Source organism: Cygnus olor, chromosome 2, assembly GCF_009769625.2.
Source record: "Cygnus olor isolate bCygOlo1 chromosome 2, bCygOlo1.pri.v2, whole genome shotgun sequence".
NCBI classification, from domain to species: Eukaryota; Metazoa; Chordata; class Aves; order Anseriformes; family Anatidae; genus Cygnus; species Cygnus olor.
Window position 1 is genome coordinate 143958851 of NC_049170.1, and position 24119 is coordinate 143982969.

The 24119-nt window shown below is 36.8% G+C and overlaps 1 protein-coding gene across 6 annotated transcripts in view; it reads right to left on the minus strand.

The window, feature by feature from the left end:
- CSMD3 (CUB and Sushi multiple domains 3) overlaps nucleotides 1–24119 on the minus strand; it is a 710416-nt gene that overhangs the window by 81169 nt on the left and 605128 nt on the right. For all 6 annotated transcript variants that reach the window (XM_040546910.1, XM_040546915.1, XM_040546914.1 and 3 more), the window contains 6 exons: nucleotides 21027–21236; nucleotides 13769–13957; nucleotides 8997–9174; nucleotides 6817–6962; nucleotides 4013–4093; nucleotides 2540–2653 (listed from right to left, as the gene is read on the minus strand). In XM_040546910.1, the coding sequence (XP_040402844.1) occupies nucleotides 2540–2653; nucleotides 4013–4093; nucleotides 6817–6962; nucleotides 8997–9174; nucleotides 13769–13957; nucleotides 21027–21236 (918 nt within the window). The remainder of the gene's footprint in view (nucleotides 1–2539; nucleotides 2654–4012; nucleotides 4094–6816; nucleotides 6963–8996; nucleotides 9175–13768; nucleotides 13958–21026; nucleotides 21237–24119) is intronic.

A 24119-nucleotide genomic window follows, 5' to 3' on the forward strand; every position in this document is an offset into this window, starting at 1 on the left:
ATCCCGTCAAGCTTTAAATGTACATACACACACATGCAGAGGGAGAGAGAGAAAAATAACCAGAAAGGCAACACAGTCATCTGGCTGAACTAGCTTATTTACCACTAGTTTTGCTATCTTTGCATGGTTCTGCTTTGCATACTCGCTTCAGTTTCAGAATCCCCTTCTAAATATTGCTCATGAATTTTGTAGAGATCTTAAAGACCTAATTCCATACAAAGGCTTCCCCCGGGAATCAAATAGTTAAGTTGTTTTATGAATCTGAGCTAATGTAGCTGAGATATAGTTGAGAGTTTTCATTCAATAATTTTGGCATGGTCCTCTAATTATGATACAAAACATAATCTGAATCTTCTTATTCTGAAGCTTTCATTTGATCCTGAAAGTAGAAGCTAATTTCAAGGAAACTGAGGGCAAAGTTAGATGCTGGGCATGAGAAATACTCTATTTAACAAAGCAAGATGATAGGCAATTACATAAGCTTGTGGAAGTATGTGATTATTTTCTGATGGAAAGAAGGCAATCTGCATGTATTTTAAGAAATGCTCATGCAACTGATACACATAAGTGAAAAAATTAAGTCAATATAGTTTTTAATATTTGGCGTAAACTAACTTGTAGCAATTATAATCAGCATACAAAATCAGAAATAGACTTTGCTTCAAAATTTTCTTCTAGTGGACAAGTACACCTTTACTGCAATACATTTGATTCAAAACGAAAATATTTTTATTTAAACTCTGTTCAACAGCACTCTTCAGTTTAAACAAATAAATGAAAGCTGAATGTAGGTATTTACAACACTGTAAATCAAGTTAAAAATTGAAGCAAAATTCAACCTAAACTCACTTCACGCTGTCTAAAGTGTCTAGCATATATACCAGGTTAAGGCAGAAGAAGTCAACACTATAAAGTCTAATATTAAAATATACGTTCTAACTGGTAAAAAATAAATAAATAAATAATCAGTAAGAAAAATAGGATGAACATTACCAACAGAAGAGCTAAATTTAATTATTGAGAATAACTTTTGTGTAATGAGTTACAGCCTACACAATTAAAGTTTGCAAGCTTATAAATAAACCAGTATAGTATACTAAAATCATAAAAAACATACCTTTTAGGCATATGATTTTGCTACCTTTAGACACTAGTTATCTGTAGATCCAGGTTTGAATGTTGAAATTTAGCTTATATATTGCTAACTTCAAATGCACACATTAAATAAATACAAGGGAAAATTATGTTGCTTCTTACCCTAAGCGACCAGTTTGAATGGACGTTTTAAACATTTTTAATTAATTACTTTGATTTTTTATTACATTTTATGAGCCCACTAATTCTGAAGATTATGTTAATTTCATTCAGCTTTAGACTGAAACAATAAGAGTACTGATTTAGCATTTAGTATTTGATCCAATATTTAGCATTTATATGTGACAAGGAAAAGATTAACTACAGTAACTGACCACTCCTGATTTTTTGACTTGGGTCTTGCAATGAATATACAGTTGAACTTCAGCAACGCATGCTGAGAGAATGCCTCAGGTTCAGCACATATGTCACTGATTGTTTCATCTATTATTACAATATTTTAACATTTAAGCAGCGCCTGGAGGTTCCTGTTGTTTTCCACTCATTAAAAGCTATGTGAGCACCTGCTCAGTAAGTGTTTTAATTTAAATTGGGGTGTTGAAAGCAATTCCTAGACACAACTTTACCTAAATAAATGCATGGATTTTAAGAAATTATGAGCATTATTGAAGCTCTTTTTAAAATTCACAATTCAAAAGCACTTTTTATTTTTAAGAACTAGACTTAATCATAGGAATGACTTTGACTTTTACATAGTTTTGTGCATAAAGCAGGGGAAAATAGTTAGGGTTAGCTGACCCTTCCCATTTTTCATGACAATTTCTATACTATTGTAATACATTAAATGTCAGCTTAATAAAGATTGGTTTAAACTGTGATGTTAGTGGTTGTCACGACTGTAAGCTTGTTTCAACCTTAACATTAAGGTAGTGTTGTTTCCCCAAAGTTTTGAGTAAAAGGCAGAAAATGAACAGACACACACACCCCTTAACAGCATAAAAACTATCTTTAGTATACACTGAATAAAAATGCTGCATTGAAAAACTGATAATATTTTGATTTTGCCAATCCAAATCCATGCTATGTTAATTTAGCATTTTTTTTTTAATTCCCATATAAGTTTTCATAACATTGTGTCCTAGAGAAAACAAAATATTCTAATTTCTATTTTTTTAAATGTAGGCTCCCTCCAAAGAATAATCTGTGAAATTATTTTCACAAAATAGAGTAGTAACTCTTAATACTCATCAAATGTATTAAAACATTACTAATGATTTGTCATTAATATTTGACATATATTTACCATAACAGTGATAATATTGGGAGTAGTTTTAAAGGTCTGAAATATTTTAAATATTGCATCTTATGTAAAGAGAAAGTGGAGGATAGTTAAAGAATCACCATTGAGCTGGTCTGGTAGAAGGAAAGAAAAGGGATAAAACACCTTGGCAAGTAGGTGGTGCTCCATCCATCTGAAGCCTTTCACCTAGTCGGCATGTCAGAATCTCATTACCAACCAATGTAAAGCCTGGTTGACACTGGTACCTTATTATGTCTCCTGTTTGATAAAAACAAAATAAACAAACAAAACCAAAGGCAAACAAAATACCATTAAACATCAATTAATTGGAACTTTTAGCTTTGAAAACATCATTGATTAATGAAATTTCTTGCTCCCATGTTTAATGAGCTAAATGACCTCTGGCATAAACAACTTTGACTAATCTACGAAGCACTGTGGTAAATGAATGTTGACTCCACTAAGGGTAGAGAGACATTGCAGAGGGATTGTGACAAATCAGAGAACCAGGCAATCACCAACCATATGAAATTTCACAAGAGCAAGTGCCACATTCTGCACCTGGGAAGGGACAACCCACCTGGGAACAGGGAATGAGAGGCTGTAGAGCAGCTCTGTGGAAAGGGATCTGAGGATTCTGGCTGATTGTATGTTGAATATGAGTCAACAGCGTGCCCAGGCAGCCAAAAGGGCCAAATGTATCCTGGGGTGCATTAAGCATGGAATTGCTAGCTGGTCAAGGGAGATGGTTGTCCTGCTCTGCTCTGTGGTGGTGCAGCCTCACCTGAAGTACTGAGTGCAGTTTTGGGCACCACAATATAAACTATAAAACTATCAGAGTGTCCAAAGGATGGCTACGAAGATGGTGAAGGGTGCAGAGGGATGTATTGTACGTATGTATGAAGGGACCAGAGGATTGGCTGAAGTGACTTTGTTCAGTCTAGGGAAGAGGAGACTGAGGGGAGACCTCATTGCAGCATCATTGAGGGGGAACAGAGAGGGAGATACCGATTTCTTCTCTTTGGTGATGAGTGATAGGACCCAAGGGAATGGCAAGAAGCTGTGACAGGGTGTTGCAGACTAGATGTTAGGAAAAAGTTCTTCACTGGAAGGGTGGTTGGGCACTGAAACCCAGAGAAGTGGTCATGGCATTGAGTTCAAGAAGCATTTGGACAAGGCTTTCAGACATACGGTCTGGTGTTTTGGGTGGTCCTGTGTGGAGCCATAAGTCGTATTTGATGATCCTGGTGGGTCCCTTCCAACTCAGCATGTTCTACAGTTCTATGAACTATATGGATATATACAGAGATATACTTATGCACACATGACTAAAATGTTCTTAAATTTCAGTATAAGAAAATGTGTTATAGCAAACTTTATGAAAAATGCATTAAGTTGTTTGGAAAAGTGTTACTGTGATACTCAGATGTGATCTCTGAAACATGGACAGGATTCAGGATGTATAGGGAAGAAGAATTACTTATTAAACATTTTATTTTCAAATATAACATATTTGAGGCATGATTTGCATCCTGGCAAAAAAAGATCTGATCTGTGCAAGTAGTCTTTTTTTTTAACTTTTTTTTTTTTTAATTTATTTATTTTCTCTCACGTTACCTATTTCGAATTCATCATCCTCAGTCAGAATTTCAGCATTTGGGATGTTTGTTGGAGGCTGGCAGACCCGAAGCTGATAGGCTATAACAGAAATACAACACAGTTGACATTCCCAGACTTACACAGTTAACCTAGCCATTAAACATAACCAAGATAATACCCACATTAACAGGATAAAAATAAACATCTAGTCATCTACCGTGAAACTTTCAACAGAATCAAAAGAAACATAATTTTCAGAATTAATGAAAAATTGGAAGTTGTATTCTTAATTTTATTAGCAAAACTCTCTTTATAAATAATCTAAGGAGCTAAGAAGTAGTTACAAATTTTCTCATGTAAGTAAATGCATCTGAAAAGCAGATTTGCTGTATTGTTCAATCACTTATTTATTTATTTATTTACTAAAGTTATCCTCAATACATTTCTACTGCTGATCACTTCCTGTGCAAGCTATCTGTAATGATGACAAGTTTTAGAATCCAAAATATTCTATCCAGACATAACTGATGTTCAGAAACATTCTGAATGTGGAATTTCACAGGAAATAAATACCTCTGGAGAAGAGACAGATTATCTCACCTGCAGATAGAGTCAGGGAATACTGATTTTGCTTTAAAATTTGTAATTTGAAGCCTCTCTTTAAATAATTTTCTGAGTTTTAACATGTATGCAAATGACAGGTAAAATAATTGGGTGAAACTAATTATTAAAAAAAAAATAACAACAAAAGCAATAACAACAACAAATAAGAAGAATATAAAGAAGCTATATAGTTTTTTTTTACAGAGAACCCAGGAGGACAGACTTGGATTTGGACATGGATGAAATGTCCAAACCTAACATTTCAATTGAATGTATTCAATTTGAATGCAAATGGTACAGAAATACAACCAAAGATATCATGATGAAAGGTTTACACTGACAATGTAGTTTTCCATGTTTAAAGGTGAACAGTCAGGCTGCTCAATGACAGTATATTTTCCTGGTTTTCAGTGATATCACATTTTCAGATAACATTGTTTTATAGCATCTCTCACAGCCAGGAATCATCATCCATTTATGGCAGATTCATCTTCATTTATCCATATTTTTGTTAAATCCTATTCTTGGATCCTTTAGTAATTGAATGGGTCAAACTTAGGTCAATCATACTTATTTATATTTTTCCCAGTTTAACCAAAAGACTTATATCTTTTGATGCTACTGAGTCACCCATATTTGACAAGCTTTTGTCCATTGTATGATTAAGAGCTGATTAAATCAGTGAATCAGAAAGCTAACATCCTGCCTTGGGATAAACATACTTAAAAGAAAACACACCAAGCAAACATGGAACGGCTGTCATATTTCCATTCTTAAAAATCAAAAATAAAAATAAGAAATCACTAATTAAATTAGAAAAAAAATAATTCAATAAACAATTCACATCATTTATCTTAAATGTTTCTCATTTAAGAATATCATTCATTTTAATCCCCAAATTATCTGTTTTAAATAAATCTGGTTCCACACACTACCTCAGTTTTATTGCTGTAAATTGTAAGGAGATGACATGAAGAAGCACAGACTCAAAGATACAGAGAAATTTATTTATCTTGACAACATCAATTCATAAAGTGTTTTAAGCTTCTTCATGAATAATCCTTTGTGCTGCTCAGTTTGCATATATATTACACATTAGCTCCCACACTTGTGGAATGACAATTTGCATAATAACAAAGAGAAATAAGTAAAGGAGATCAAATTCTTTTGAGACTTTATGATCAAGTATGAACATTTTTCCATGTGTTTGCTCATATATTGATATATTCATATACAAGAATATATATAAATTCACATATTCATTAAGGTAAACTGTCAGTTTGCCCTCTACAAACTGCAAGATGCAATGTAAATGCTCAGATTAGGAATCAAAATTGTGAACCATATTGCCCAGTCCTACTAAAGTAGGATATGCTCAATATTCCATAAGAAAAATCAACTGATGTTGCTGGTTTTTGTTTGTTTGTTTGTTTACATTGTGGGACATAGGCTTTTTGTTGTTGTTACTGTTGCTTGTTTGATTGGTTTGGTTTGTTTACATTAAATTTCCTCTAATTCACCTGGTTCTTTTTATCTGTATGCACCTTGGACTTTATTATGTCAAAAAGAAAGTCCTCTAGACTCCAAATCTGTTCAGGATCCAGAAAACAGACTGTTGTCTGTCCGTGTTGCCTGGAATAGTAAATCCAACAGGGATTCACAATGCACATAAAAGTACCCTTGTAATGACAGGACTGCAAGAGACACGTGGCTACAGAAGAAGTGAATGACTACAAAAATGTAATTCAGTGCACTAATACTTACAACTTTAGTCATACAGTCAGTTTTTAATTCAGTGACAGCTAAATGTTAAATACACAGTATAGTTCACTATCTTGATATCTCTATAACAAGAGTACTGCCATTAAAATACTTAAATATCTAAGAGAAATTGCAAGTTCCCCACAAACATTTAGATTGTGTGGTATTTTAGAAGCACTGTCAGCAGTGCGAAGATAAGCACCTCGAACTTGCAGGGTCTTGATTCTATCTTCTTTGTTTATGTCTCCTCACAATGTATTCTGTTTTTTCTTGACTATTACTATACTTAATATATTGGTTGAGAAAATGCTCTATTTTCATTATTCATATTAGTCTTTCACAAATTTGCATTACCCTAATGGTCACTCACATTAATAATAGTTACTCTTTTTAGAAAAATAATTCTATTAATGCAGTAATCAGTACAGACAGTAAAAAGTACAGTTTGTCATGCTTACCATGATAACTAAGTACAAAGAAGCCACTGGTAGTAAAGTCACTGTGAAACTTGATCAGAATCTGATTGGAAGTGCTGTAGACTGATTCTAATGCAGTATTGCCACTAAATTGTCCAATTTGAGGAGAAATTTGGTCTGGTCCATCCCTAAGAAAAACAGATAAAATAAAACTTGTTTGCCTAAATAATTTAGTTTCTCCACAATTAAATATATTGTAGTAATAGAAAAATTAAATCAAAACTAGTACTAAAGACTAGAATTGTACAGAGGACAGAATTGTAATGCAAGGGCATTACATTTTAGTATTAGCTTCCTTCCAGATAATAACTGATGAACATTAAATAATACAAGTTTACATTTTGTAATTGTTATATTGATAATACAATATTAACTGAAAACAATTTCAAAATAAAATTATGAATATATTTCTGTTTTGAAAATTTTGCAGTGGTACTTTTGTCCAAATTCTTGTACACTGCTCCTTTCCCTTCCCCTTGTAGTTTCTAGGGAAATAATATGATTTGGAGAAGCATTTGAATTGTGAATAAATTGTATTTTTTTCCACTGGAAACACTGCTATAAAAATTTCTGATCAGTTTTGTAAACAAATAATATCACAGAAGTGACATAACCTATTTGATTATACATCCATTATGTATTGAATACTGCTTATACAAGCATATAAATCATATATAAGTAACAGCATGTGTGATACATACACAAATAGCATAATACATGCTTTAATTTCAGAACATAATCCTAAAATTTACATTAATTGAAACAGGATAGAAAATGTCTAAAAAAAAGCGTCAAAGAACATATAATGAAATAAAACTGAGGTTTTAACTTTGTCATAGGATATACACAATCACATTTATTGTTAGAACTAAGCTTATAACACAGACGGGAATATAACTGAAAGCACATGAAATCATTTGGGGGAAAGGAAGAGCCAAATGGAAGGAGTACTGGAAATGGATAGTAGTGTTCTGATTTGTGTGGGTGAAGTACAGAAAGGATGTCTGTATGCATATAAAGATATAACTAAATTCAGGAAAGATTCTGAAGGTCAGACTAAGTTTGATACGCAAAACAAGTGGGGAAGAGTAAAACAGGATTCAAAAATATCTGTCAGGATGATAGTCTGGGTACATAATTCAAACGAAATTTTGGTTAAGCAAAAGGCAAAGCAATCAAATATCTGGGATACAGGACAAGACAGTTTGTAGCATGCAAGGTGAAAGATAACTAGATCCTATAGGAATCATCACAACAATGTACAGAGAACTATTTAGGAAAATGGGAATGAAATCCTGATTTATATAGGAATTTATATGAAGCCAAATGAATATTTCTGTGCAACAGAAACAAAACTAATAATGAATATTCCAAATTTCCTCTCACTGTTTTGCACTACTTAGACTACAAGACTACTCTCTCCACCTGCAGATTCAATAATCTGTGAATTACTGTTTTAGGCAAGCTTCCAAAGTCTTAACTATTGTTGAAACATCTAAGGTGCTCCTGGTAACAGTTCCATGATTACTACAGGAGACGTTCCTCTTGGTTACAGCCTCCTGCCTTTACTTTGCAACTAAGAACAATGGCGGCTTCGATATCTGAAAAGATTCATGATAGACATGGATTCAGGTATACAGAGAATGTAATTTATTTACAGCTATAGTTAGCTCAACTTTTTGTCACAGCCAAATACGAATAAAGTCTCAACTTTTATGTACTCTTAAATAGTTTGAAAGAAGCCAACTTGGAAGACATGAAGACAGTGTTGCTGTAGTTTCTTGTATTGGCATTAAAACATCATAATACACATGGCTGCAACTGCTTATTATCGCTTTTTTCTTAATTATGACTTCTTGAGATGGCATACTTCTGTTAACTTTGCTTGATCAATAAACTGATGAGAACTACTATTATTGCTACGCTATTATTTTTTGTATTCTTAATATCAAGGGCTATGCAACTTTATGTTGCACTGTTATCTAGAGAAAATGATACACTGGAAAACATGGATAAGTGCAAATCACTCATTTTCAGTAGACAGAACACCAGTGTCAAGAGAGAAATCACAAATATACTCACTTTAATTCATACTTTGTTGCACAGTGTTACATGAAGATTAAATAAAGAAAAATAATAATAATAATAAAGTGTTTTCTTACCAGACAGTTATGAAATCATATATTGGCTCTGTTTGGAGAACTGTGAAATTGACGTAGATTCCATTCCCAGGTGGTACTCTTACAAGCCAAAAGCAGTCTTGAAAATTTGGATACTCATCAGGGTATCCTGGAGAGTATATGGTGCCATTCATTGCAGTTATATTTCCTCCACAGAGAGCTATAGAAAGGGTATTTGTTTCAAAAACATTAGACACTTTTTGTATTCTTCTTAGATCACGTGAAATTCATACCTTTAAACTCATTTGGTACACTGTAACTAGATTATCTAAAACACCACTGTTTTACCTATAGCAAATAGATTTTACTGAGCTCCTTGCTCCTTACTTTTCACATTGTTAGTCAAATCAGAAAGAAAAATATAAGTAATTCCAAAATTATAAATATTGTCTGATCTGAAAACAAAGTAATATTTAGACATTGGGTTAAACCATTCCCCACACAAGTGAAAGCAATGAACAACATTGTTCCAGCTTTGTGTAAATGCTAATTACAAATTAGCAGGAAAACACATGAATTATTTTCTTTATTGTCACAAGAAGGTAGCCAAACACAATTATTAGATGAAAGAAGAGATATGCTAAGTTGACTGAGAATGTGTGGAAAAAACATAGAGGGGAATTTGAAAATGAAAATTTTGTGTGCCACAGTATGAAAAACAATTTTGCACCTCCTAAGATAAATTTTGGTGGACAAAATAAATCCTTTCTGAAATTCTTCCTGAAGTGTTACTTACTAATTTTAGACATCACACAGTATAAGACTAACCATACAGTTTTTGGACTTTCCTAACTATGCATTTCAGGAACACTCTTAGTCCTAACTATATGATTTTCTCCAAAGAGATTTCAGATACATGTTGAATGTGACACCATCCAAGTAACAGATGAGAAAATATGTTATAGAAACCCAGTTCTGGAAAACTGAGCAAAGCCTAAACCTATGTAATTTGCTTTAATTTACATATATCCCTCCCCATCCTAAAAAGGCATGGAATGGCAAACCAGATTCCCTAAAATATGCTTAAGAACCTCTAATCAAAGAACAGGTATTTGGAAATGAAGATTTGCCTCTGGTGGTTCCAGAGCGGTAGGCAGTGAAGCTCCACCATACCACTCTCTCACTCCCCCTCTTCAGAATACGGAGAAAATAAAATGAATAAAAGTCCATGGCTTGAGGTAAGGACAGAGAGATTACACACCAATTACCATCGTGGGAAAAACAGACAGCCTAGGGGAGATTGATGTAATTTGTTGCCTACTGATAACAGACTACAGCAGTGAGAACTAAAAGCTCCGGCCCGGGGCCTGCTCCTGCGGGGGCTCTCCATGGGCCGCAGCCTCCTCCAGGACACATCCACCTGCTCCACCAGGGGCCTCTCCACAGGCCGCAGGGGAACTTCTGCTGTGTGCCTAGAGCACCTCTTGCCCTCCTGCTGCACTGACCTTGGTGTCTGCAGGTATGTTTCTCTCTACATTTTCTCAACCATCTCTCTCAACTGCTGTTGCACAGAGGTGCAACCAGCATCGCTCATTGTCTCAGCTTTGGCCGGTGGCAGGTTCCTTTTTGAGCTGGCTGAAACTGGCTCTTATCTAACATAGGGCAACTTCTGGACTCTTCTGGGCACACCTGTTTGTGTTTAGGTGAAGCATGAGTTATGTCTTACGTATATCCCCTTTGATGCTATACTGTAAGGTAAGAAGACTTTCAGAGTTACACCTCAGCTATTCAGAGTTAACAGCTGGTATACTTAATCTTATTTGGCATTTAGCTTCTCAAGGTTTTTTGAGCAGTGCTGATCAAATTGATTTTGCGGCTGGGTCTTAGCGGAGTGAAGACATGGACTGATGACTGTCAGCAACAAGATTTCTTGGAAGAGGAGAGGGAAGAGATTCCAAAAGGTTGAAAGACAGAGACATGTTATGAACGGTCAAAGGGGGTTAGGTGGTGCTGAGCGCAGGCTTCAAGAATTTGGGGGGAACAAGGATGCAAAATGAAGAGAACAAAACTGTTCAAACAGGAAGCATGTTTAGTGACAGTTGATTCAGATGGTCTGCTTCAATAAGTCTGAGGCATTATATATTATACACTTAACCTGTGCAGCCTTACAATAAATATACTAATGCAAACACAAACTTAAAACAAACTGGTCATCTGTGCTATCTGTCATATACAAAAAAGCCCACATTTATATGCTTTTGGACAGAAGAACTTTACCTCAAATCGAAACAACTAGAAGATACCTAATTACATTTTTCCTTCACTAATTAATAAAATAAAATAAAATAAAATAATAAAAAGCATAGCATATAAAACTATCAAAAACTTTACTAAAAATACTGCAGTAAATACTTGCACACACACAAAAAAAATCACATGTAACTTTAGAAATTTCTCTAGGAGATACAAAGGTTGGCAATCTGTAACTATGCAGCACACATTAGAACCCCATTATCAATTGGGTTGATCTTTTGTCTACATCTTCTTGTCACATTAATGTGTCACATTAATGTGTCACATTAATGTGTCATATCACATTAAACAGAAACAGAGAACTTGCAGTCATTGCCCAGAAAGTTGATCAGAGGTGTCACAGAACAGCAATACGCTTTGGGTTATCTTAGAATTGGTGGTTCTGGTAAGGTAATTCAAAGAAACAGAGTCACTCAGTTCAGTAAGTAATTTGTCTTGATTCCAACACACAGAAAATACAGCCAGAACTAACTAAAAGGGAAAAACTAAGCTGTTTAGCAGTTAAGACATAAACCATTACTATTCCCTGAGGATCCATAAAATAAAGGTTGAAACTCATTTGTGATGAATTAACTTCTTACCCTTTCAAAAGACAAGCTGTGTAGGTGTCATCTCTTTCTATATGATAAGGTTTCTCTCTCTGAATTCAGTATTAGATAGGTCTTAATTTAGCTACTGTATCTCCCAGAAATGCCTATGGCTCACTGAATCCAGAAGGATTTTTGAGTAATGAAGCCTAAATTTAAATGCTTAAATTTAGGTTGATGATTTAGAATACAATGTAGAAATGCAGAAAATAATTATTTTTATTATTATTACTATTATTTTTCAGGCGTTCCTTTTCAACATGCTCAATACTGAACATCTGATTCTTCATGCTGAGTTTTTCCATTTAATACAGAGGGAAGTTAGGCCTTTAATCTGAGTAGCCCTCCTGAAACTGTGAGGAATCATAAAATCATAGAATCATTAAGATTGGAAGAGACTTTCAAGATCATCTGGTCCAACCATCACCCTACTACCAAGGTCACCCACTAAACCATGTCTCTAAGTACCACATCCAACCTTTCCTTGAACACCCCCAGGGACGGTGACTCCACCACCTCCCTGGACAACCCATTCCAATGCCTGACTACTCTTTCTGAGAAGAAATGTCTCCTAATTTCCAACCTAAACCTTCCCTGGCACAACTTGAGGCCACTCCCTTTAGTCCTATCGCTAGTTACCTGCGAGAAGACGCTGACCCTCAGCTCCCTATAACTTCCTTTCAGGTAGTTGTAGAGAGCAAAAAGGTCTCCCCTGAGCCTCCTCTTCTCCAGACTAAACAACCCCAGTTCCCTCAGCTGCTCCTCACAGGACTTGTGTTCCAGGCCCTTCACCAGCTTTGTAGCCCTTCTCTCGACACATTCCAGGGCCTCAATGTCTTTCTCATAGTGAGGGGCCCAAAACTGAACACAGTACTCGAGGTGCAGCCTCACCAGAGCTGAGTACATAGGAACAATCACTTCCCTGGGGTCCTGCTGGCTACACCATTCCTGATACATTGGCCTTGGCCACATGGGCACATAGGCAGCTCATGTTTAGGCAAGCATCAATCAGCATTCCCAGGTCCTTTTCCTCTGCACAGCTTGCAAGCCACTCTGCCCCAAGCCGGTATTGTTGCATGGGGTTGTTGTGGCCAAAGCGCACAACCCAGCACTTAGCCATGTTGAACCCATTGGCCCATCAACCCATACTGTCCAGGTCCCACTGCAGGGCCTTAGGTATAGGCTCCTTCCACCATAGCCAGGAATTAAATACACCTCTACAAAATCATAATTTACATATACACTCATTCTATCTCCTTAAAATTTCAGCTATGTGCAAGTAACAGTTCTTTGAACCTGCTTACCTATTGCAAAGATATCAACGCAAAAAGAAAATGTAAGAAGTTAAACAGTGTAATACAAAAAAAAAAAAAACAAAAAACAACCACAAGAACAACAACAACAACAAAAAACACCATTCACAATAAATATATGTAGAAAGGATTTCAAAAAGCACTGACTGGAAGACAACCACACTTCTGCACTTCATAACTTCTTTGACATTTCTATCCAACTTACAAGACAGAATGTAAGTAGCCGAAGTTGGGAAATTCAATTTGTTACTCCATTTTCACTTGATTTGGTGCAGAGCTTTTACATCAGCTAGTTAAAAAAGAAGCACAGGTCTCCACATTCATGACCTACAGCCTAACCAGCTGAAAATAAACTTATTTTATCAGATATTTTTTCAGAGATTTCATGCTTTCATAAAACATTTCACCTCTTCAGCATTAGTAATAATAATAATAATAATAATAATAATAATAATAATAAAATCACATAGTGAATTGAATAATTCCACTGTAGAGACTACAATATAAAAATACAGGTCTCTAAAAGCTGAAACAATTTCAGTTATCAGTCCTTAGGAGGAGTTACAAATAACGAAAGGTTCTTAGCCTATTCAGGTCATACCTTCACATCTGGGGAGAGGGTGATTCCAGTTACGGCTAACACCGTGAAGACAAGTCAGAGCAGAATTTCCAATTAATGTGTAGCCAGGAAAACACTCAAATGAAATAGTTTGTCCCACAGTAAAATCTGTCCCAATAACAAAACCGTTCCGGAATGGTCGAGGGTCAGGACAGCTTTGCAGTTGATATGCTGAAATAAATAAAAAATAATGTGGGGAAAGCAAATGAAATACTAATTGTGCTCACTTTAGACTTTCAAAAAATAAAGAAAAAAAAAAAGCTTAAAAGCTTTTCACTAGAATAAAATTAAAAAATCGTGGGCATCCAATATATCTTAAATTCCATCAGAGTGACAATTAAAATCATTGGTTTTAAACCAACAGAAGCACAGTGAAACGTTCCCACAGCAATTCTGGAAATACACATAAAAATTTATTTACAATTCCCGACCTCAGATGGAAAACATACTCATACAAAAAAAGTTTAAATGATCTTCTGTTCTTTAAACGTTGAGAATATAAACAACAACAAAAACCAACAACCTACTGTACAGGTTTTTTGGAATGGAGCTCCTGTGAAGGCAAAAATGAGACCAGCCACATTATCTTTTGATTTTACTAAGTACAGGAGTAATGCACTAGAAAAGAAGAGAGTAGGAGAAAAAAATAGACTTTGTGTCTTCACCACTTAGATCTCCAAACACATAGGCCACTGACAAAAAAAAAAATGCTTTCAAAGTGTACCTTTAAGTACACCATATTCAAAATGGATCTAATTTGCTGAAAATGAAAATTAAGAAGGTGGCAGAAGAATCTTTAAACTAGAAGTATGGGAAAAGCTAACAGGTATAGAAGATGGATGTGATGCTGCAGTGGGTTTACGTGGCAAGGTTTTGGTAGCGGGAAGCTGCAGGGGTGACTTCTGTGAGAAGAATCAAGAAGGTGCCCCATGTTATATAAGGGCCAGTTTCAGCCGGCTCCAAAAGGGACCTGCTGCTGCCCAGAGCCAAGCTAATAAGTGACGTTGCTTGTGCCTCTGGGAGAGCAGATTTAAGAAAAGCAAAAAAAAGTACAACTGATGCACAGCAACAGCTGGCAGAGTGAGGATTGAGAAACAGCCTTGTAGACACCAAGGTCAGTGCAGCAGGAGGGCAGGAGGTGCTCCAGGCATGCAGCAGCAGTTCCCCTGCAGCCTGTGGAGAGGTCCCTGGTGGAGCAGGCTGTCCCCCTGCAGCCCATGTGTCCCAAAGTGGAGCAGATCTCCATGCTGCAGCCCGTGGAGGAGCCCCCAGTGTAGCAGGTGGATCTGACTTGAAGGAGGCTGCAGCCTGTAGAGAACCCCCACCAGAGCAGACTCCGGGCTGGAGTTGTAGTCTGTGGAGAGGAGTCCACACAGGAGCAGGTGACCTGGCAGGAGCTGTTGCTCCTGACAGATGGAACCAATGTTACAGACCCATACTGGGGCAGTTCTTGAAGAGCTGCTGCCTGTGGGAAGCCCCCACAGGATCAGTTCTGGAAGGACGGCATCCCATGGGTGGGACCCCGTGTGGAGCAGGAGCAGAGAGTGACTGTGAAGGAGCAGTGGAGACAAAGCATCAGGGACTGACCTCAGCTCCCATTCCCCATTCCCCTGCACCGCTCAGGGGGAGGAGGTAGATGAGGATGGATGGGGAGAAGGAGTTCTTAGTTCATTATTTGTTTCTCACTGCTCTAGCTTGTTAGTAATAGGTAATAAGTTTGACAAATAATCTCCCTATGCTGAGTCTGTTTTGCCTGTCACAATAATTGTTGAGTGATCTCCCTGTCCTTATCTCAACCCTTGAGCCCTTTGCATCTTATTTTCTCCTCCTTTCCCTTTGAGGAGGGGGAGTGAGAGAGAGGTTGTGGTGGAGTAAAACCACCACAGATGCCATTGGAGGCATGAGGAATGAGGCTAACAGTCAATGCACCTCTAAAAAGAGCAGAAGAAAGGTGAACAGCAGAATTGCAATAAATAGGAAAGGGAAATCAGGTAGTTTATACTCCACATCGTTGATGCATGCAGTATTAAGGAACAGAATGAAGGCCAAAATGAGAAGTACTGTCACACCAATATAGAAGCCTAAAGCACTAACTAGATGTGCAAGCTAGAATGCTTAAACAAACCAAGTACTTTGATGTGAAAAGCATTGCATAGAGCAGCAAGATGCAACGTTGCCAGGTGACCACCTTCCCAACACTGAGAAGAAGAAGCTCTCTTTCAGGTGGGAGAGTGGCACTGTTGTTTAAGAATTTTAAGTGCCTAATAGCAGAAAAATATTATCAGGAAGAAAGAGAGAAAGAAAGAGAGAGAGAGAAAGAAAAAGAAAAGAAAAGAAAGGAAAGGAAAGGAAAGGAAAGGAAAGGAAAGGAAAGGAAAGGAAAGGAAAGGAAAGGAAAGGAAAGGAAAGGAAAGGAAAGGAAAGAAAAGAAAAGAAAAGAAAAGAAAAGAAAAGAAAAGAAAAAAGAAAAAGGAAAGACAAAGGAAAGAGAAACAAAGAAAGAAAGAAAGAAAGAAAGAAAGAAAGAAAGAAAGAAAAAGAAAGAAAGAAAGAAAGAAAAAGAAAGAAGAAAGAAGAAAGAAGAAAGAAGAAAGAAAGAAAGAAAGAAAGAAAGAAAGAAAGAAAGAAAGGAAGGAAGAAAGAAAGAAAAAGAAAAGAAGAAAAGAAAAGAAAAGAAAAGAAAAGAAAAGAAAAGAAAAGAAAAGAAAAGAAAAGAGAAAGTAAGAAAGAAAGAAAAAGAAAGAAAGAAAGAAAGAAGAAAGAAGAAAGAAAGAAAGAAAGAAAAAGAAAGGAAGAAAGGAAGAAAGGAAGAAAGGAAGAAAGAAAAGAAAAGAAAAGAAAAGAAAAGAAAAGAAAAGAAAAGAAAAGAAAAGAAAAGAAAAGAAAAGAAAAGAAAAGAAAAGAAAAGAAAAGAGAAAGGAAAGAAAGAAAGAAAGAAAGAAAGAAAGAAAGAAAGAAAGAAAGAAAGAAAGAAAGAAAGAAAGAAAGCCCTACAGAACCCTCATAGGTGGAAATAAAACTCCATAAACATAAATATAGTGCTGAATTGCTTCTACAAAACTTATACACACAAAAGTGACAGTGAACAGGAAATTTTACGTAAGATTAGAAAAGCTGCAAATGACAGATAGCAGTAACGGAATATTCAAATATACGTGAATGAATTGGATCAATACACAACTGTAATGACCCAAAGAATACAATTTTGAATGCAAGAAATAATTTTCCCTAGAACAAGCAGTTTGAGAGTCCACAAGAAAAGATATTTTTTTTTAAGATTTGAACCAACTTGGTACTCAAGCCTTAGTTTGAGCAGTATTCATGGGAGAGATGGTCCATAACAGCAGTCATAATGCAGTTTGAATATCAAATAACCAAGCAGAGGGATATCCAATTTTCCAGAAAGGAAATGTCCAAAAGGAGGTAATTCAGATAAGACTCTTCTAATTGTTATTGCTTTAGAAGAACTGGTAAAACATGTTCTACAATTCAAAATAAAACAAACAAACAAACAAACAACAACAATGAAACAACAAGTGTAGTGGTTCAGAAGAATGCCAATATGATTCAGTAGGAAAGTTAAAGAACTTACAATAGGGAAAAGGTCTGCATTTCTATAATGAAATTCTGCCTTTTCACAGCTTCCAGTGAGGCAAAAATGGTGTCTACCCACCGCACCTGCTAGGCTGAGACTGAAACCCAGACAGAGGGGCCACGACCCCCCTAGTAGACGCCTCCACCCAGACAGACCTCCCAAGGACTGAAAGAGTCACCCAGACCACCCGTTGCAGGGACCTCCAATATCTGGGAGTCCCCCTAGGGCCTGAAGGCAGAGCTGGGTGTCGTGGGTGCAAGTTTGAATGGATAGACACACTCTCTGAGCAAGTTGCCAGGTTGAGAGAGGAGCTCGGCAGGCTGCAATGCATCCGGGAATCCAAGCAAGAGATTGATGCACGATATCATGCAGTGGCACAGGCTGAGCAACACCCCTGCCTTAAATCCTTGCAAGGGGGTGGCAAAATAGTTTCCAACCTGAAACCAGTGGAATTGATGGACTCACAAGACGAGGATGGCTGGACCCTTGTCTCTGCTCAAAGCAGAGTGAGGAATCTTCCTCTTGCCCCTGAAGGGCCCTTGCGCAACTGGGACTCAAAAAATAAGAAAAGTGTGCCAACAACAACAATGGCCATGGTCAAAACCCAGGAAAGGGCAACTGTAAAAAGGTAGATCAGCATACCACTTGTCTAAGAACCAGTTACTTACACAAAAAAAAAAAAAAAAAAAAAAAAAAAAAGCACAGGGGGTGTTGGTAATTGGAGATTCCTCTCTGAGAGGCACTGAGGCACCCAGACAATCGAGAGAGAGAGGTTTGCTGCCTACCTGGGGCCTGTATTTGTGACATCACAAAGAGGCTACCAAGCTTGGTCAAGCCAGAGAACTATCACCCGTTCCTGGTCTTTCACATAGGAAGAACTTCCTATGTGAAGGCTGTGACAAGGAGACTCAGAAACATCAAAAGGAACTTTATGTCCCTTGGAAAAGATGTTGAAGGGATCAGGAACACAAGTAGTGTTCTCCTCAATCCTCTCAGTCAAAGAGGACTGTGGAGGAGGCAGCGTACAGATCAGGTGAATGATTGGCTGCATAGCTGGTGCCATGATCAAGGTTTTGGGTTCTATGTTTTCAGGTGCACTTTTGAAAGACCAGGCATGCTGACATAGGATGGGATGCACCTGACCACTGGGGCAACAGTGTTTTGGGCAGCAAGCTGGATGGACTCAGTAGCAGGGCTTTAAACTAGATTTGGTGGGGGAAGGGGATGCACCTGTAAGTGACTCAAATGAACCCCTGAACGCCAGTACTTTAAACAGCAGGGAAACAGCTGTGAATCATCCCATATGAATTAGGAAGGACTCCTCTAAAAAGATGGCACAGCCCATAGCCCAACTGAAGTGCCTCTACACCAATGCACACAGCATGGGAAACAAGCCGGAGGAGTTGGAAGCCACAGTGCGTTTAGAAAACTATGATCTAATTGCTATCACAGAAACACGGTGGTATGAATTACACAGCTGGAACACTGGAACGGAGGGCTACAAGAAGCATCACGCTCACAGGCTGTCATCCTCCTGAGGGATTTCAACCACACAGATGTTTGCTTGGAAAGCTATGTGGCAGGCAGTAAGCAATCCAGGAGACTCCTGGAGTGCATTGAAGACAACTTCCTCGTCCAGGTATTAGACAAACCAACCAGAGGAGAAGTGTTACTGGACCTGGTGCTCACCAATGCAGATGAACTCATGGAGAAGAGAAGGCTCCAGGGAGACTTCATTAAGGCATTTCAATACTTAAAGGGGTCTTACAAAAAAGATGCAGAAGGACTCTTTATTAGGCTAGTTAATGATAGGGCAAGTCATGGAGAAGAGAAGGCTCCAGGGAGACTTCATTAAGGCATTTCAATACTTAAAGGGGTCTTACAAAAAAGATGCAGAAGGACTCTTTATTAGGCTAGTTAATGATAGGGCAAGAGGGAATGATTTTAAACTAAAAGAGAAAGATTTAGACTAGACATTAGGAGGAAATTCTTCATTGGATGGGTAGTGAGGCACTGGCACAGGTTGCACAGAGAAGTTGTGGATGCCTCATCCCTGGAGGTGTTCTAGGCCAGGCTGGATGGAGCCTTGGCCAACCTGATCTATTGGGTGGCATCCCTGCCTATGGCAGGGGGGTTGGAACTAGATGATCTTTAAGGTCCCTTCCAATGTGACCCAGTCTATGATTCTTTTCACAAAGTGTAAAAACATACAAGGTCAAATTTAAATAGAAAATAAAGAGAAAAAAAAAAAAAAGCAAGATATTTGAAAAATGTCTTCCAGAAGATAGCTGATAATAATATACATATACATATATATATATATATATTTAACAACATCACAAGCAGGAAACCAGCTGGAGAACTGTTGCGCTCAATACAATATGCTTTTTTTGTTTATACATTCTTATGTTAAAGGAAGAGAAAAGATCAATCTGTCTGTAATTTTTCTGGGTTTTCTCAGAAGAATTTAAAGTCTTTATAATGAATTATGAACATCAAAGATTTTCAAGATTTGAAAATAAGCCTCTTTCACACATCTTAGTGATCTTTTTCAGGATTTGAAACATTGACTTCTTATTATAGAACTGGGAACATATATGCTATGTAAAATCTGTGAAATCAGAATGTTTCAGATTGTATATGTTTGATATAAACGATTTTCTCTTGTGTGGTTAAAAACTGAGAAGAACTTTATTGGAATTCTTTGCTCAGAAGTAACAGCATCTCCAAAATGATTACTGTTACTAGCAGTAACAGTACACACATTTAATATTACTGTCCTTCTTAGTGGTAGATTTTAGAGTTCCCTTGTGGCTACAAATTATATCATATTACATATTCAAGTGAAGAAAATCATATCAAGCAGTTTAGGTCACAAATTGATTTTTGCTTTAAAAGCTAATACTTTTTGCAGTAGCTCAATTCCAGAATGTTACATAGAGTTCAAGTCAATTTGGGTTTGTTATTCTTGAAGGAGAAATAAGGGAATGCTATAAAGTAAAATCTCTTGAAATCATCCTTTGAAATTATTCACATCATGAAACAGGTATAGTTTAAAATAAACATTTGACATTTTTTTCTGTGAACAGTGGTGATCTGATTTCTTTTAAAATGTATATGCAATTATGAACTTTCAGTCTTCACCAGCTCAGCATGGCCTATTTGAGTACAAGAGAACAAGAACCTTCCAGGGAAATTACCAACTAGGAAACAAAATGGAATTGGAGATTTCTAGGTTAGCATTACTCTAAACCAGCCTATATGGATCAAGTGCTCTAAAACAATATTTAGAACTTTCCCTTCTCGAACGCAAGACATATAATTGAGATTCCCATATGATTATAAAGATCAAACAATGGAGATGCTTATTTTATAAGCCCATGCAATGTAAATTAATATGCCAACCAAATTCAAACATAAAAAAATTATCTGCCTACATTTTAACTTTTTTTTTTTTTAAGAGAACATGCTTTTTTTTTTTTTTTTTTTTTTTTTTTTTAATTGTAATTCTCTGGATTGATCACAATGTGTAATGAGTTTGAAACAAAAAAATCTTTTATTTCGTATTTATCTTTTAGGAATGGCAAGACAAGAAATAGTCTTCAACAACCACCTTGTTTTCATATAAGAATATGAAACTCTCACCTTGATACACAATATGAAATCCTTGTTTGTTCTGTGAATAATCACTGTGAAAGTATAAGGTAGTTTCATGAGTTGTGCTGAACAGAGAAGCTGGTAGCTGAGGGCCACTTAGTCTCCCAATAACAGTGCTAGTTTCTGTAGATCCACTCCTAACTTCTAAGTAATCATGTATGGTCTCAGTTGAGAAATTCACAAATTGCAGATGGACACCTGAAAAACATTGTCAGCAAATAAAAGCCATTGATATCAATACTAGGGGGGGGCAATAAAGTATGTAAATTTTACACTGATAATATCAGAAAATAATATAACCAATGGAAATGCATTATATGCTCCCAGGGTCTCGGTGTGAAACATTCTTTCTTCTCATACATTACTAATCCTGAAATGTTAACAAGGCAATACAAACCTTATCTAAGTCATTGAACTGTAAGTTATTTATAATTGTATGCTATTTTGGGGCTGTTCAGGTATTTATTAATGAAGAACACCTGAAAGAACACAGTCATTGGTCACAGGCAACATGGATTTAAGAGGGGAAAGTCCTGTTTAACTACCTTAATTTCCTTTTTTGATGAGATTACCCACCTAGTTGACCAAGGGAAGCCAGTTGATGTGATCTTTTCGGATTTCAGCAAACATTGTTGATACTGTTTCTCACAGTGTCCTTACAGACAAAATGTCCAGCGTACCAACAGATTTTGCCAGCCTTCCAAAACCCTATACACTTCCTTTCCTACACAGAGAATTCAGTTCGTATCCAAAACTTGTGCTAAGTTTAAGTTGCCATTGCTTAATAACTGCTAACTCATGCTATCTTACTGTCTCTCTCCCTCTCTCTCTCTCTCTCTCTTTTTTTTTTTTTTAAACTCACTTTGATATAAAACCAGCTCTAAGATTGTTAGCTCTAAGACTGTCAGCACAGAGACATTGGTTTAGATTACAATATTGGTTAACATGAAGGGGAAAAGGGAAAAGCTTATGATCCATGACTTCTAACTTTGAAGACCTCTCATTAGAAACATTTAAACAAGTGAAATCCTATAGAAGGTTCCTATGATGATTACAATGAAATCCACTGATTACAATGAAATATAACAACTTAAATTTTAAATTCAGTTTTATTCACCTCCTATTTAACATATAGAAATGTTGAAAACGTCAAGCCCATTTCAATCTTTGCACTTTTAGTTTTCTTCTAGTAAAGGGAGCTTTCAGATTTCCTGTGCATGAACTGGAAAACAGTGAGTGTTAAATAAATATATAAAATAAATACAGTGATTAAAATGCAGTGTAGAAAAACTGTTTTTGGTGGAGCTAAACTGATTTATTTCAGCTAAGGCAAAACTTGAATAGTTAAATTTCCTTCCTAGTGGCAGTGAAATTAAATAGTATGTCAGCAATGTAGAGTCTAAATGGGAGTTTGAAGAGTCAAATTGGAATTGTTGGATGTGGGGTGTGAAATGGAAGCATTAATCTGGAGAATGCAAGCAAACAAAAAGGATTGAAGGAAGGAGTCAGGACTGCAAAAGAAGTAGGATAGCAATAAACTAAGGCAAGAGGTAGAAGGGAATATATCTGGGATAAAAAGACAGCAGGTTTCATATGCATTTGAATGTAACACCTTATGGAATTTGAAATGGAATCAGTCAATATTCCAGAATTTTATTATTTCTTCTTTATTATAGAAAATGTCTTTGAAAATCTCTGGAAAATAATCCTGTTCCCTTATAGCTCATGAATAGCTTTCTCTGTTGCTTTGATTTAGGATGATAAATCTACTACTGCTATTATTTATTTTATTTTATTTTATTTATTTTATTTTCAATAATTCAACAAGCAGAGATCTTCATGGGACCTGAAGATTCTAGACAGCATTATGACTCATAAAGAAACACTAGACACTATAAGGTCAAGCTCTCGAGTCAGGTAATGGCAGAATTAATGTGCCAATGCTATTTGAATAAAATGCTAATACAAAAAATCAACAATTCACTCGAATCTTGTGACTTTTGAACAAAATACACACATACTAATAGGGTTGTATCTGGAAATTCTTATCCCAAGATAATGTGTTTCCCACAAGGATAGATTCTGTTCAGTCAGTGTTACTGGACGTTTAATATTCTTCTGTTTAAACAACCCATGCAGAATGAATGGCTTTCTTGTAAATCATGAGTGAACCATGCTTACAGGTCTTAAAATTAAAAAGATCACACTAGTGATTTTAAAAAGAATGGAAGAATAATCTGAGCAGATGTAGAAGGGAAAACTATCTGGGATGACAAATACACTTACTGAAGTAGACCCAGAAATTCTGTATTATTAAATAAACAATATGACAGAAGATGGTAATTATCAAATTGAAAACAGGCAGATCTGGAAAAAAAAAAAAAAAAGAAAAAAAAAAAAAGAATGCAATTCAACCGACATATAAAGAACTCCAAGAAGTGCATGTGACCCTATAAAACTGCCAGAAGTGTAAAAAATTAGAAGGGACAAAGGTATTGGCCAGCTTTGAATCAAAATTTTGCCATAGTAGATTTATTGCAGCCTAGATGATCTGACAATGAGGTGGATTGATAATTGGGTGGATGGCAGAGCTCAGAGGGTAGTGCTTGGTGGTGCAGAGTCTAGTTGGAGGCTGGTAGCTAGCGGTGTTCCCCAGGTGCTGGGTCCCATCTTGTTCAACTTATTCATCAGTGACCTGGAAGATGGAACAGGATGCACCCTCAGCAAGTTTGCTAACGACACAAAGCTCGGAGGAGTGGCTGACACCCCAGAGGGCTGTGCTGCCATTTGGAGGGACCTCAACAGGCTGGAGGGTTGGGTCATAAGGAACCTCATGAAGTTCAACAAGGGCAAATGCAGGGTCCTGCACCTCAGGAGGAATAACCCCAAGCACCAGTACAGGCTGGGGGGCGAGCTGCTGGAGAGCGGCTCTGCAGAGAGAGACCTGGGAGTCCTGGTGAACATTGGGCTGACCATGAGCCAGCAATGTGCCCTTCTGGCCAGGAAGGCCAACAGTATCTGGGGCTGCATTCGGAAGAGCGTTGCCAGCAGGTCAAGGGAGGTGATCCTCCCCATCTAGTC